Source organism: Scyliorhinus torazame, chromosome 1 (genome assembly GCF_047496885.1).
Source record: "Scyliorhinus torazame isolate Kashiwa2021f chromosome 1, sScyTor2.1, whole genome shotgun sequence".
NCBI classification, from domain to species: Eukaryota; Metazoa; Chordata; class Chondrichthyes; order Carcharhiniformes; family Scyliorhinidae; genus Scyliorhinus; species Scyliorhinus torazame.
In genome coordinates this window covers 375,289,891-375,306,524 of record NC_092707.1, presented here as the reverse complement: position 1 = coordinate 375,306,524, position 16,634 = coordinate 375,289,891, and the positions used below count along the sequence as shown (strand labels likewise).

The window sequence follows — 16,634 nt, the reverse complement described above, 5'->3', positions numbered from 1 at the left end:
TTCCTCAATTAGTAAAAGTAAACATTTAATTTAATTAAATGTACACCCAACTTCTAACCGCATCAAAAGGAAACATTTTAAAAACGTTTTAAATATATCAAGTCTCTCACCCGTTGCTTTGTTTTTAACAGTTGGGTTGGAATTTTCCATTCCCCTAAGGGATGGGTTGGTAGGTGGGGGGGCGGGTGCAGAGGGATTGACTTTCCCACCATGGCAGTGGTGTTGTGCCCATCACTACTGGGCCTTTACCCACCCCATGGGTATTTTGCCCGCAGTGGGGAAGGCACTAATGATGTACTTGCCACTTGAAGCTCCCATGTAGCTAATAAATGGCCACTTGCGAGCCTCCCTCTGCCACTGCTGGCATTTTTCACACAGTGGGGGATGCTGGTGCCAATGCCCAAGCTGCCAGGTGAAAACTCATTGTGGCCAGGCTTAAGAGATGTGGTTCCCGGCTGTGCATCCTGTGCCTATCACTGGCTTCCCTCCCCATTCCCCCCCTTTTCCTGCACTTCCCCTCCCTCCCACGCCTAGTCAACACTTGCACCCTGTCCCACTCGCTGGCACCTGCCAGCCTGGTGCTGGTAAGACCCTGGACTTAGCTGTACCACCACTTGGGTGGGCATTAAATTTCCCATTGTACTATTTTGAAGAAGAGAGTGGAGTTATTCTGGTCTCTTGGCCAATATCTATCCTTCAGGCAACATCACAAAAAACATACTGTCTGGACATTTTTATATTGCTGTTTGAGTGTGTTTCCTGGGTTTCCTACATTACAACAGCCAGTGCACTTCAAAAGTAATTCATTGGCTGTAAAGCGTCTTGCAGTCACGAAAGGTGCTATAAGTCTTTATTTGAGTAAATTTAAGGAGGGGATAGACAGATTTGAATTTTGTTTATTTTCACGTGTACTGAGGTACAGAGAAAATTATTTTTCTGCGCGCAGCTCAACAGATTATTAAGTACATGAAAAGAAAAGGAAATAAAAGAAATAATAGGGCAACACAAGGTACACAATGTAACTACATAACACTGGCATCGGGTGAAGCATACAGGGCTGTAGTGTTAATGAGGTCAGTCCATAATAGGGTCATTTAGGAGTCTGGTGACAGTAGGGATGAAGCTGTTTTTGAGTCTGTTTGTGCGTGTTCTCAGCCTTTTGTATCTCCTGCCCGATGGAAGATTTTTAATTGGTAATGGGTTGAAGGGTTATGGAGAATGGGCAGGAAAGTGGAGTTGAGGACAAGAGGGGATCATCAACCATGATCACATTGAATGGTGGTGCGGGCTCGAATTGCTAAATTTGCCTAATCCTGCTCCTCGCCTTTATGTTCTTTCAAACCACACACCATCCTGACCTCCAAATGTGTATTCTATATTTTAAAGACTTATGCTAAGGGTAGCACTCTTGGGAAGAGGATTTTAAAAATATATATTTCATGGGATGTAGGCGTCGCTGGCGAGGCCGGCATTTATTGCTCATCCCTAATTGCCCTTGAGTGGCTTGCTCAGCCATTTCAGAGGGCATTGCTGTGGGTCTAGAGTAGGCCAGACCAGGTAAGGATGGTAGATTTCCTTCCCGAAAGGATATTTTTATTTGGATGCCCCTAAAGGATATCAGAGACCCAGGTATGTTTTTAGCCATTACTTAGCTTTCAATTCCAGATTTATTATTTGAATTTAACTTCCACCAGCTGCCATGGTGGGATTGGATCCCGTCTTCCCAGAGCATTATCCTGGGCCTTTGGGCTGCTAGTTCAGTGACTTTACCACTATGTCACCACCTACTCCTTTAACTTTGGTCCAAGGTTTTCCATCACAGGGGGATTTTCTGTTATGGACTAATTGATGAGGATTAATTGTCATGATTGGTTAACACCTCATTGTCATTGAATTATGTGACTAGCCATGATGGCAGAAGGTGAATGAGATGGCCCTTGGTCTTATTTTGTCCAGCATTTCTTATGTCCCGACAGCGGCTCCTGTTTTCTTCTGCTATGTTCGCCTGCCTTCAATATTCCAGCAATGAAAATGAATGAACAGAAAATGATTGGGAAGTTGTTTGCTGGAAATGGCAGTTTTAAGATATAGGCTGCAATTTAACTAAATGGGTCCAAGTTCCATAGCGAGCACATTTAGTCACTTGTTTCCCGGCCCTTGCAGCGCTGGGAAACACATCACTATTAAACGGCACTCGGTAAGATAGGGGCCTCAGCGGGGAACACAGTGTCGATGCCGCACATAGCTCCATTTTGTGCACTGAGGAGAACCGCTCGCTGGAACTCCCCATTGTAGTGAGTGGTCAGGATGGCATTTTTAAATGGCGTGCCGATGCCTAGAGCCCCTGAAGCGACCCCCCAAGCCCCATTGCACTATGGGAGGTTCCCTGGCACCCTGGCCAGATCGCCACGAAGCACAAAATGCCAGCTTGGCACCTTGGCAGTGCCAACCTGGCAGTGCCCCTGCCAGCTGTCAGTGCCACCATGGCAATTTGGCAGAGCCAGGTTTACACCCAGAAAGCACTGCCAGGGTGCAAGGGTGCCCAGGTGGCACCAACAGTGCAAGGGTACCATACTGCCTAAAGGGCATGCACCGGGGAGGGCTCAGAGCCCCTGGTAGAACACCATGAGTGTCTGGTCCCCATTTGTGGTGACCAGTACTGAACGGCGTTGCCCGAGGTCTCCGAGGTGAGGGAGATTGATCCCACACCATGGGTAACTTGCGAATCCGCACATTAAAGTGAGACTCACTTTAATATGCAGATTTGCTATAATGTGATCCTGCCTACAATGGGCGGGATTACATTGCAATGTCTCGGCAAATCTCGTTGGATCTCGCGAGGCGTTGCGAGCTGGGTAGATCCGGGAGCGTGGTTCCGAGACCATTTGATCGTGCCCACATCCATCATTTAAAAGGTCGAGGCCCAAATTTCCTTGAGAGATCTTAGGCGGGATGCTCCGCCCCGCCGCGCCACATTTTTGCCTCAATCCGCCGGCAGGATTCTCCGTTAAGCTGGCCGGTCAATGGGGTTTCCCATTGTGGGGCAGCTCGACGCCGTCGGGAAACTCCCGGGCTGCCAATAAAATGGAGCATCCTGAGGCGGGGAATCCCGCTCCTTATTGGGGATGGATCTGGAAAGCGTGGAACCTCTCTCCCTGTATTGCTGGAGCACCCAGTCCAGAAGGATGGAAAGCATTTTGCTGCAGTGTCATCTCCCAGCCTCACTTTAACCAAAATTTCTGATTGGTGGATAAATGATTTTGGAACTGGGTGTAATTAGGTAATGTTTCAAATACCACACCCACAGATCTGTGTAGATACTACTCTAACTGAGGAATTGTGTGCTAAATGTAGGTTAGAATTGAAAAACAAAAATGAGATCCAATTTTCTCTAACAAAGAAGCACAATTTTGTTTTCTCTATTTTCAGTATGCGGCCCAATATCTTTCTGGGGATAAGTGATGGTGCTGCCCAATACAAGAAGTGGTACTATGAGCTAATAGTGGACCATGTCGACCCTTTTGTAACAACAGAAGCTACACATCTTCGAGTTGGCTGGGCTTCAACAGATGGCTATTCCCCATGCCCTGGAGGAGGTGAAGGATGGGGAGGGAATGGTGTAGGGGATGACCTTTACTCCTATGGATTTGATGGACTGCACTTGTGGTCAGGTATGTGATTCTGCATAATTAGGAATAATAACATTTTGGACTGGACGTTCCAACCCCCTGCTGGGTGTTTTTTATTGGGGGGGGGGTGCTCAATATCTTGCCATCTGAAAACATTCTAACTTTATTGTATGTTTACAGTTATGAGAACACTACCTTACACTACTTCTTCCCATGCTGCTTTCTCCCAGACTCTCAGATCACATGAGTATATGTCACTTCCTGAAATGACATCACAGACTGTTATTATTAACCCACTGTGGGACTTAGCCGAACGTACTCCATTATACTACATCGTCCCCCACGTTTCTTTTCCGAGTTCAGCATTCTCTGTCATTCCTGGAAACTGAATGCTTCAATCCCCTAGTCATGAACATTTCAGTGTTTTGTAGCCCCATAGGAAATGTAACTGGGACTATATTGTAATTTAGAAGAATGAGGGGGGATCTTATAGAAACAATTAAAATGATGAAGGGAATAGAATAGAATAGAATAGAATAGAGAGGTTGTTTTCACTGGTGGGTGAAACTAGAACTAGGGGCATAACCTCAAAATAAGGGGGAGCAGATTTAGGACTGAGTTGAGGAGGAACTTCTTCACTCAAAGGGTTGTGAATCTGTGGAATTCCCTGCCCAGTGAAGCAGTTGAAGCTACCTCGTTAAATGTTTTTAAGGCAAAGGTAGATATATTTTTGAACAGTAAAGGAATAAAAGGTTACGGTGAGCGGGTGGGTAAGCAGAGCTGAGTCCACAAAAGGGTCAGCCATGATCTCATTGAATGGCGGAGCAGGCTCGAAGGGCCAGATGGCCTACTCCTGCTCCTAGTTCTTATGTAACCTTTTCTGCTCTCTAAGGCAAATGTCATTTTCCTTCCTCTCTCTTCTCGCTCCTTACTCAGCTTTTTCGAGATTCTCACTTCCTCTCGCACTTTTAAATGCTGTGTGCCTTCAGTAGTCGACCATAATGTGTTCTCTTCTCAATACCAGTGAAAAAGCATTTTGATACTGCTTTTGGTTCTCTGGATGGTGTTGAGCAGAAATCAAACTAGGAGATGGTTAGCGATCACCTGTTACAGTATCTTCTTTCATTTCTTTTTTTTAATAAACATTTTATTGAGGTATCTTTTGGTATTATAACAACAACACAATAAACAATGAACATGAATCTATAAACATAGTGCAAAAGCCGTCTCCCTCCCTTACAGGTCCCACCTTTATTAACCCCAGACTCTAAGCTAAACTTCTGCTGACGATTAATTTTTCGCGAAGAAGTCGACGAACGGTTGCTACCTCCAGGCGAATCCTAACAGTGACCCTCTCAAGGCGAACTTGATTTTCTCCAAACAGAGAAAGCTAGCCATGTCCGTTAGCCAGACCTCCGACTTCGGGGGCTTTGAATCCCTCCAAGCTAATAGTATCCGTCTCCGGGCCACCAGGAAAGCAAAGGCCAGAACGTCTGTCTCTTTCTCCTCCTGGATTCCCGGGTCTTCCGACACCCCGAAAATCACCACCTCTGGACTCACCGCCACCCTTGTTTTTAACACCATGGACATGACATCTGCGAACCCCTGCCAAAATCCCCTAAGCTTCGGACATGTCCAGAACATGTGGACATGGTTCACTGGTCCTCCCGCACATTTTGCACACCTGTTTTCCATCCCAAAGAATCTGCTCATCCGGGCCACTGTCATGTGAGCCCAGTGAACGACCATAAATTGTATCAGGCTGAGCCTGGCACATGTTGTGGCAGCGTTGACTCTACTCAACACGTCCGCCCACAGACCATCCTCTATCTCTCCTCCCAGCTCCTCCTCCCACTTGCGCTTCAGCTCCTCGGTCTGCATCTCCTCTAACCCCATAAGTTCCTTGTAAATGTCCGAGACGCTCCCTTCTCCTACCCACCCTTTGGAAACTACCCTGTCCTGAATCCCCCTTAGCGGTAGGAGCGGGAAGGTTGACACGATTTACGTAGGAAGTCCCGCACCTGCCCTGAATTTGTTTCCCCATGCCAACCCAAACTTCTCCTCCAGTGTCCTCATACCCGGAAAGCTCCCCTCTATAAACATATCCCCCATCCTCTCAATCCCTGCTCTCTGCCATATCCGGAACCCCCCATCCATACTTCCCGGGGCAAACTGGTGATTATTACAGATTGGGGACCAGACCGATGCTCCCTCTGCTCCCACATTGTCTCCTCCATTGCCCCAAGACTCTCAGGGCCGCCACCACCACGAGGTTGGTGGAGTACCGTGCCGGCGGGAACGGCAAAGGCACAGTTGCCAACACCCCCAAACTGGTGCCCTTGCATGAAGCCGCCTCCATACGCTCCCACCACCCGCTTCCTGATCATGGCTATATTCACCGCCCAGTAATAGTTACTAATATTTGGCAGCGCCAGCCCGCCCTCTCCCCGACTCCGCTCAAGCATTACCTTCCTTACCCGCGGAGTCTTGCCCGCTCAAACAAAACCAGAGATCACTTTGTTGACCAGTTTAAAAAAGGACCGCGGAATAAAGATGGGGAGACATTGAAATACAAACAGGAATCTCGGGAGGACATTCACCATCATCTTCACCGTCTGCACCCTCCCAGCTTATAACAACGGGAGCGAGTCCCGTCTCCGAAAATCGTCCTTCATTTGGTCTACTAGCCGGGCCAGATTTAATTTATGCAGCCGGTCCCATTCCCGCACCAATTGAATGCCTAGGTTCCTAAAGCTTCCCCCTATTAATCTAAATGGCATCTCCTCCAATCGCCTCTCCTGTCCCCTCACCTGGACCGCAAACATCTCACTTTTCCCCATATTTAGCTTATACCCCGAAAACTGGCCAAATTCCCCTAGAATCCTCATGATTTCTTCCATCCCCTCTATTGGGTCCGATACATACAGATGCAGGTCGTCTGTGTAGAGTGAGACTCTGTGCTCAACTCCTCCCCCCCCCGGACCAGCCCCTTCCAGCCCCTTGAGGCTCTCAGAGCAATTGCCAGCGGCTCTATAGCTAGCGTGAACAACAGTGCGGAGAGGGGGCATCCCGGTCTCGTCCCACGGTGCAGTCTAAAATAGTCCGATGTTGTCCTATTCGTCCATACACTTGCCACAGGAGCCTGATACAGCAACCTGACCCAGTCAATAAAGCCCCGCCCAAATCTGAACCGTCCCAGTACCTGATACAGATAATCCCATTCTACCCAATCAAAAGCCTTTTCTGCATCCATTTCGATCACTACCTCCACCGCCCTACCTTCCGGAGGCATCATGATCACATTTAACAACCGTCTTACATTGGCCACCAACTGCCGACCCTTAACAAACCCCGTCTGGTCCTCCCCAATAACGTCCGGAACACAATCCTCAATCCTGGAGGACAAAATTTTGGCCAGCAGTTTGGCGTCCACATTCAACAGGGATATCAGCCTGTAGGACCCACACAGCTCCAGGTTCTTTCTTATCCCGCTTCAGAAGCAGCGAAATCGTGGCCTGTGACATCGTCGGGAGCATCACCCCTCTTTCCCTTGCCTCATTGAACATCCTCATCACCGGCCCCAATATCCCCGAGAACTTTTTATAAAACTCCACTGGGAACCCGACAGCCCCGGGGCTTTACCCGCCTGCATGGCCTTCAGACCCTCCACTATCTCTTCCAACCCGATCGGGGCCCCCAGCCCTTCTACCAGCCCCCCGTCCACCTTTGGGAAATTCAGACCCCCCCTCGCCCCCCCAAGAAGTGCCTCATCCCCTCCGGCCCCGTGGGGGGTTCCGACCTATACAGCCTACTGTAGAAATCCCTAAACGCCTTATTCACCCCTGCTGAATCTCCAACAAGGTTCCCATCTCCGTCATTTACTTTCCCTATCTCCCTGGCTGCCTCCCTCTTTCTAAGTTGCTGTGCAAGCATTCTGCTGGCCTTCTCTCCATACTCATAGATCGCCCCCCTCGCCTTTCTCAGCTGCTCCACTGACCTCCCTGTGGTTAACATGCCGAACTCCGCCTGTAGCCTCCGCCGTTCCCTTAAAAGCCCTGCCTCTGGGATCTCCACATACCTCCCATCGATCTGTAGTATCTCCTTAACCAGTCGATCCATCTCTGCCCTGTCCACCTTCTCCTTATGGGCCCGTATCAAGATCAGCTCGCCTCTGACCACCGCCTTCAGTGGTTCCCAGACCATCGCTGCTGAAATTTACCCCGTGTCGATGACCTGCAGGTAGTTCTGAATACATTTCCTCAGCCGCTCGCACACCCCTTCGTCAGCCAAAAGGCCCACATCTAACCTCCAGTGCGGGCGCTGGTTACTGTCTTTACTAACCTGCAGGTCAACCCTGTGTGGAGCATGGTCTGAGATTGTGATCGCCGAGTACCCCGTGTCCACCACTCCTGCCAGTAAGGCCCTGCTCAAAATGAAGAAGTCGATCCAGGAGTACACTTTATGCACGTGTGAGTAGAAGGCGAACTCCTTCACCCTCGGCTGCCCAAATCTCCATGGATCCACCCCCCTATTTGCTCATGAACCCTTTTAGTTCCTTTGCCATTGCTGGCACCCTGCCCGTTTTCGAGCTTGACCAGTCAATAACTGTTGAAGTCCCCTCCCATGACCAACCTGTGCGAGTCCAGGTCCAGTATCTTCCCCAGCATCCTCTTTATAAACTCCACATCATCCCAATTTGGCGCATGCACATTCAATAATACCACCTTCACCCCCTCCTGTTTCCCACTGACCATAATGTATCGACCTCCCACATCCAAAACTATTCTAACCACCTCAAACACCACCCGCTTATTGATCAGGATTGCGACCCTTCTAGTCTTTGAATCCAGTCCCGAGTGAAAGACCTGACTAACCCAGATTTTCCTCAATCTAATCTGGTCAGTTACTCTAAGGTGCGTCTCCTGCAACATTACCACGTCCGCCTTCAGTCCCCTAAGATGCGCGAACACGCGTGCCCTCTTGACCGGCCCATTTAACCTTCGAATATTCCAGGTGATCAGCCTAGCTGGGGTCTCATTGCCACCCCCTTCGCCGATCAGCCATCCCCCTTTTTGGGCCCGCCTCCAGCCCATGCTCCGCGCCTCCACCGGCCCACCCCCAGGCAGCCTCTGCCCCCAACCTCCTCTCTGTCCCTTGATTACCCAAGTCCCTCCTTCATCAGCAGAACATTTCTCCCCCCTCCCCCCCCCCAGTAACAACACTTTGTAACCCAACCCCTTTGATAACACCCCCCACTGCGCTTCCGTGAGCTAGCCCACCCACTTAGCTTGGTGGCTCCCATCCCTGGCACCGGATAGTCTCCCACCTATTGTCCCCCCCCCCCGCTCAAACAAACATACTCCAACATCAAACAATCCCCACACAATTGTCCGACAGGAAAAACACCAAAATCTAAACAAGCACACCTCCATCCCCCAACAGTGCAAATGAAAATCATAACTCACTCAGCTCTGCCACTGGTCCCAAACCAATACGGAAGGCATTACAAACAGATTCCACGAAACAAAAAACGAGAAACTTTTTTTAAAGAACAGAGAAACAAAAAGAAAAAAAAAAACAAGAACGTTGCAGCAAAGTTCAAAAGTTCTCAGTCCACCACCAGTCCTTTCCTTTTTTAAAAAACTTGTACCAAACTTGTATCAAAGTAGGTTACAGCAAATAAACACCCTGGGAAACATTCTTCCCAACAATCAATTATACAGTTTGTACAGATTTTTCTCCTTTTGCACCCCCCCTCCCCATCACCCCCCCCCCACCCCCCTCCCCATCACCCACTCCCCTGCTCCTCAAACTCGGTCACAAACATCCCCCATCTTTTTTCAAACTCCCCTGCTGAGCCCCTTAACTCATACTTTATCTTCTCTAACCGCAGGAAGTCATTCAGGTCACCCAACCATGCTGCTACCCCCGGTGGCGATGCCGACCGCCACTCCAGCAAAATTTGTCACCGTGCAATCAGAGAGGCAAAGGCCAAGACAGCGGCCTTCCTCCTCTCCATGAGCTCCGGCTTCTCTGAAACCCCAAATATCGCCACCAAAGGGTCCGGGTCCACCTCCTCCTCCACTATCCTGGCTAAGACCGCGAACACTCCCGCCCAGAATCTTCCCAATTTTTCACAACCCCAAAACATGTGCGCATGATTCGCTGGCCCTCGCCCACACCTCTCACACTCATCTGCTACCCACTGAACGAACCCACTCATTCTCGCCCGTGTCATACGCACCCTGTGCACTACCTTTTTTTTTTAATTAAATATTTTATTGAAAATTTTTGGTCAACCAACACAGTACATTGTGCATCCTTTACACAATATTATAACAACACAAATAACAATGACCTATTTTATAAACAAAAAATGAATAAATAATAAATAACAAAAATGAAAACTAGCCCTAATTGGCAACTGCCTTGTCACAAGTAACACTCTCCAAAAATATAATTTAACAGTCCAATATATAATTATCTGTAGCAACGACCTATACATACTATACAGTATATATTAACAACCCTGAGAGTCCTTCTGGTTCCTCCCCCCCCCCCCCCGATCCTGGGCTGCTGCTGCTGCCTTCTTTTTCCCATTCCGTCTATCTTTCTGCGAGGTATTCGACGAACGGTTGCCACCGCCTGGTGAACCCTTGAGCCGACCCCCTTAGGACGAACTTAATCCGCTCTAGCTTTATAAACCCCGCCATGTCATTTATCCAGGTCTCCACCCCCGGGGGCTTGGTTTCTTTCCACATTAGCAATATCCTGCGCCGGGCTACTAGGGACGCAAAGGCCAAAACATCGGCCTCTCTCGCCTCCTGCACTCCCGGCTCTTGTGCAACCCCAAATATAGCCAACCCCCAGCTTGGTTCGACCCGGACTCCTACTACTTTTGAAAGCACCTTTGTCACCCCCATCCAAAACCCCTGTAGTGCCGGGCATGACCAAAACATATGGGTATGATTCGCTGGGCTTCTCGAGCACCTCGCACACCTATCCTTCACCCCAAAAAATTTACTGAGCCGTGCTCCAGTCATATGTGCCCTGTGTAATACCTTAAACTGAATCAGGCTTAGCCTGGCACACGAGGACGACGAGTTTACCCTGCTTAGGGCATCTGCCCACAGCCCCTCCTCGATCTCCTCCCCCAGCTCTTCTTCCCATTTCCCTTTTAGTTCATCTACCATAGTCTCCCCTTCGTCCCTCATTTCCCTATATATATCTGACACCTTACCATCCCCCACCCATGTCTTTGAGATCACTCTGTCCTGCACCTCTTGTGTCGGGAGCTGCGGGAATTCCCTCACCTGTTGCCTCGCAAAAGCCCTCAGTTGCATATACCTGAATGCATTCCCTTGGGGCAACCCATATTTCTCGGTCAGCGCTCCCAGACTCGCGAACTTCCCATCCACAAACAGATCTTTCAGTTGCGTTATTCCTGCTCTTTGCCACATTCCATATCCCCCATCCATTCCCCCCGGGGCAAACCTATGGTTGTTTCTTATCGGGGACCCCCCCAAGGCTCCAGTCTTTCCCCTATGCCGTCTCCACTGTCCCCAAATCTTCAGTATAGCCACCACCACCGGGCTTGTGGTGTAGTTCCTCGGTGAGAACGGCAATGGGGCTGTCACCATAGCCTGTAGGCTAGTCCCCCTACAGGACACCCTCTCTAATCTCTTCCACGCCGCTCCCTCCTCCTCTCCCATCCACTTACTCACCATTGAAATATTAGCGGCCCAATAATACTCACTTAGGCTCGGTAGTGCCAGCCCCCCCCTATCCCTGCTACGCTGTAAGAATCCCTTCCTCACTCTCGGGGTCTTCCCGGCCCACACAAAACCCATGATGCTCTTTTCAATCCTTTTAAAAAAAGCCTTCGTGATCACCACCGGGAGGCACTGAAACACAAAGAGGAATCTCGGGAGGACCACCATCTTAACCGCCTGCACCCTCCCTGCCATTGACAGGGATACCATATCCCATCTCTTGAAATCCTCCTCCATCTGTTCCACCAACCGCGTTAAATTTAACCTATGCAATGTGCCCCAATTCTTAGCTATCTGGATCCCCAGGTAACGAAAGTCCCTTGTTACCTTCCTCAACGGTAGGTCCTCTATTTCTCTACTCTGCTCCCCTGGATGCACCACAAACAACTCACTTTTCCCCATGTTCAATTTATACCCTGAAAAATCCCCAAACTCCCCAAGTATCCGCATTATTTCTGGCATCCCCTCTGCCGGGTCTGCCACGTATAGTAGCAAATCGTCCGCATACAAAGATACCCGGTGCTCTTCTCCCCTAAGTACTCCCCTCCACTTCTTGGAACCCCCCAACGCTATCGCCAGGGGCTCAATCGCCAGTGCAAACAATAATGGGGACAGAGGGCATCCCTGCCTTGTCCCTCTATGGAGCCGAAAATATGCAGATCCCCGTCCATTCGTGACCACGCTCGCCACTGGGGCCCTATACAACAGCTGCACCCATCTAACATACCCCTCTCCAAAACCAAATCTCCTCAACACCTCCCACAAATAATCCCACTCCACTCTATCAAATGCTTTCTCGGCATCCATCGCCACTACTATCTCCATTTCTCCCTCTGGTGGGGCCATCATCATTACCCCTAACAACCTCCGTATATTCGTGTTCAGCTGTCTCCCCTTCACAAACCCAGTTTGGTCCTCGTGGACCACCCCCGGGACACATTCCTCTATTCTCATTGCCATTACCTTGGCCAGGGCCTTGGCATCTACATTTAGGAGGGAAATAGGTCTATAGGACCCGCATTGTAGCGGGTCCTTTTCCTTCTTTAAGAGAAGCGATATCGTTGCTTCAGACATAGTCGAGGGCAGTTGTCCCCTTTCCTTTGCCTCATTAAAGGTCCTCGTCAGTACCGGGGCGAGCAAGTCCACATATTTTCTATAGAATTCGACTGGGAATCCATCCGGTCCCGGGGCCTTTCCCGCCTGCATGCTCCTAATTCCTTTCACCACTTCTACCTCGATCTGTGCTCCCAGTCCCACCCTTTCCTGCTCTTCCACCTTGGGAAATTCCAGCCGATCCAAGAAGCCCATCATTCTCTCCCTCCCATCCGGGGGTTGAGCTTCATATAATTTTTTATAAAATGTCGTGAACACTCCATTCACTCTCTCCGCTCCCCGCTCCATCTCTCCTTCCTCATCCCTCACTCCCCCTATTTCCCTCGCTGCTCCCCTTTTCCTCAATTGGTGTGCCAGCAACCTGCTCGCCTTCTCCCCATATTTGTACTGTACACCCTGTGCCTTCCTCCATTGTGCCTCTGCAGTGCCTGTAGTCAGCAAGTCAAATTCTACATGTAGCCTTTGCCTTTCCCTGTACAGTCCCTCTTCCGGTGCTTCCGCATATTGTCTGTCCACCCTCAAAAGTTCTTGCAGCAACCGCTCCCGTTCCTTACTCTCCTGCTTCCCTTTATGTGCCCTTATTGATATCAGCTCCCCTCTAACCACCGCCTTCAACGCCTCCCAGACCACTCCCACCTGGACCTCCCCATTATCATTGAGTTCCAAGTACTTTTCAATGCATCCCCTCACCCTTAGACACACCCCCTCATCTGCCATTAGTCCCATGTCCATTCTCCAGGGTGGGCGCCCTCCTGTTTCCTCCCCTATCTCCAAGTCCACCCAGTGTGGAGCGTGATCCGAAATGGCTATAGCCGTATACTCCGTTCCCCTCACCTTCGGGATCAATGCCCTACCCAGCACAAAAAAGTCTATTCGCGAGTAGACTTTATGGACATAGGCGAAAAACGAGAACTCCTTACTCCTAGGTCTGCTAAATCTCCACGGGTCTACACCTCCCATCTGCTCCATAAAATTTTTAAGTACCTTGGCTGCTGCCGGCCTCCTTCCTGTCCTGGACTTCGACCTATCCAGCCCTGGTTCCAACACCGTATTAAAATCTCCCCCCATTATCAGCTTTCCCATCTCTAGGTCCGGAATGCGTCCTAGCATCCGCCTCATAAAATTGGCATCATCCCAGTTCGGGGCATATACGTTTACCAAAACCACCGTCTCCCCCTGTAGTTTGCCACTCACCATCACGTATCTGCCCCCGTTATCCGCCACTATAGTCTTTGCCTCGAACATTACCCGCTTCCCCACTAATATAGCCACCCCCCTGTTTTTCGCATCTAGCCCCGAATGGAACACCTGCCCCACCCATCCTTTGCGTAGCCTAACCTGGTCTATCAGTTTCAGGTGCGTTTCCTGTAACATAACCACATCTGCCTTAAGTTTCTTAAGGTGTGCGAGTACCCGTGCCCTCTTTATCGGCCCGTTCAGCCCTCTCACGTTCCACGTGATCAGCCGAGTTGGGGGGCTTCCTACCCCCCCCCCTTGTCGATTAGCCATCACCTTTTTCCAGCTCCTCACCCGGTTCCCACGCAGCTGTATCTCCCCCAGGCGGTGCCCCCCCGCCCATCCTCTCCCATACCAGCTCCCCCCTCTCCCCAGCAGCAGCAACCCAGTAATTCCCCCCTCCCACCCCCCCCGCTAGATCCCCCGCTAGCGTAATTACTCCCCCCATGTTGCTCCCAGAAGTCAGCAAACTCTGGCTGACCTCGGCTTCCCCCCGTGACCTCGGCTCGCACCGTGCGACGCCCCCTCCTTCCTGCTTCTCTATTCCCGCCATGATTATCATAGCGCGGGAACCAAGCCCGCGCTTCTCCCTTGGCCCCGCCCCCAATGGCCAACGCCCCATCTCCTCCACCTCCCCTCCTCCCCCCATCACCACCTGTGGGAGAGAGAAAAGTTACCACATCGCAGGATTAGTACATAAAACCCCTCTTTGCCCCCCACATTCGCCCCACCACTTTGTTCGAACGTTCTTTTTAATAACCCGCTCATTCCAGTTTTTCTTCCACAATAAAAGTCCACGCTTCATCCGCCGTCTCAAAGTAGTGGTGCCTCCCTCGATATGTGACCCACAGTCTTGCCGGTTGCAGCATTCCAAATTTTATCTTCTTTTTATGAAGCACCGCCTTGGCCCGATTAAAGCTCGCCCTCCTTCTCGCCACCTCCGCACTCCAGTCTTGATAAACGCGGATCACCGCGTTCTCCCATTTACTGCTCCGAGTTTTCTTCGCCCATCTAAGGACCATTTCTCTATCCTTAAAACGGAGGAATCTCACCACTATGGCTCTGGGAATTTCTCCTGCTCTCGGTCCTCGCGCCATCACTCGGTATGCTCCCTCCACCTCCAACGGACCCGCCGGGGCCTCCGCTCCCATTAACGAGTGCAGCATCGTGCTCACATATGCCCCGACGTCCGCTCCCTCCACACCTTCAGGAAGACCAAGAATCCTCAGGTTGTTCCTCCTTGCGTTGTTTTCCAGTGCCTCCAACCTTTCCACACATCGTTTCTGATGTGCCTCCTGCATCTCCGTCTTCACCACCAGGCCCTGTATATCGTCCTCATTCTCGGCTGCCTTTGCCTTCACGACCCGAAGCTCCCGCTCCTGGGTCTTTTGTTCCTCCTTTAGCCCTTCGATCGCCTGTAGTATCGGGGCCAACAGCTCTTTCTTCATTTCCTTTTTGATCTCTTCCACACAGCATTTCAAGAACTCTTGTTGTTCAGGGCCCCATGTTAAACTGCCACCTTCCGACGCCATCTTGGTTTTTGCTTGCCTTCCTTGCCGCTGTTCTAAAGGATCCACTGCAATCTGGCCACTCTCTCCTCCTTTTTCCATCCGTATCCAGGGGGGATTCCCTTCTGGTTTACCGCACAGTGTTTTTAGCCGTCAAAATTGCCGTTGGGGCTCCTATCAAGAGCCCAAAAGTCCGTTTCACAGGGAGCTGCCGAAACGTGCGACTCAGCTGGTCATCGCCGCACCCGGAAGTCCTGTGCACCACCTTAAGCTGTATCAGGCTCATCCTTGCACATCCTGTTTACCCTTCGCAGTGCCTCACTCCATACTCCCCAATTGATCTCCATTCCCAACTCTGCTTCCCATTTCTCCTTGATCTTCACCACCCACTCGCCTCCCTGTTCCCACAGCCACTTGTATATATCCCCAATTCTTCCCTCCTCTTCCACATCCGGAAGCAGCAGTCGCTCCAGCAGGGTGTATCCCGGCAATCAAGGGAACCCCTTCCAGACCTTTCGTGCAAAGTCCATAACCTGTAGATACCTGAACTCACTCCCCCTCGGCAGCTCTGCCCTCTCCCTTAGCTCCTCCAGACTGGCGAACCCTTCCTCCAAATACAAATACCTCACCTTGACCAGCCCCACTTCCCTCCACCTCCTGTATACACTATCCATCCCCCCCGGCTCAAACCCATGATTCTCACACAGCGGCGTTAGCACCGACATCCCTTCCACCCTAAAATGCCTCCTCAGCTGATTCCATATCTTCACCATGGGCTGCACCACTGGGCTCCCTGAATACCTACTCGGAGCCATTGGCAATGCTGCCGTCACCATAGCCATCAAACTAGACCTCTTACAAGATTCCTCCTCCATCCTAACCCACTCTACCCCTTCTCCTTCCCACCACCGCCGCACCTTGTCCACATTCGCCACCCAATAATAATGAAGCAAGTTTGGTAACGTCAACCCCTCCTGCTGCCTCTGCCTCTGTAACAGAGTCCTCCCCACCCCCGGCACCTTCCCCGCCCATACAAAGTCAGAGATGATTGCGTCCACTTTCCGAAAAAAGGCCTTTGATATAAATATCGGGAGAGCCTGAAAGATAAACAAGAACCTCGGCAGAATATTCATTTTCACCACTTGGACCCTCCCCGCCAACGTTAAGTTCAGTGTATCCCATTTCTTAAGATCCTCCCTGGCCTCCTCCACCAACTTCGTTAAGTTCCACTTATGGAGCCCCGTCCATTCCCTCGCTTACTGAATCCCCAAATACCTAAACCTATCCCTCGCTACCGTAAATGACATCCCCCCTAAATTAGCCCGCTGTGCCAGCTCATTCACCGGGAATACCTCGCTTTTCCCCACATTCAGCTT

General features: G+C 50.5%; 1 protein-coding gene across 1 annotated transcript in view; it reads left to right on the top strand.

The window, feature by feature from the left end:
- Nucleotides 1–16,634, top strand: part of ryr2a (ryanodine receptor 2a (cardiac)) — a 1,117,859-nt gene that overhangs the window by 569,415 nt on the left and 531,810 nt on the right. The window contains exon 18 of the mRNA XM_072511661.1: nt 3,430–3,671. Within this exon, the coding sequence (XP_072367762.1) occupies nt 3,430–3,671 (242 nt within the window). The remainder of the gene's footprint in view (nt 1–3,429; nt 3,672–16,634) is intronic.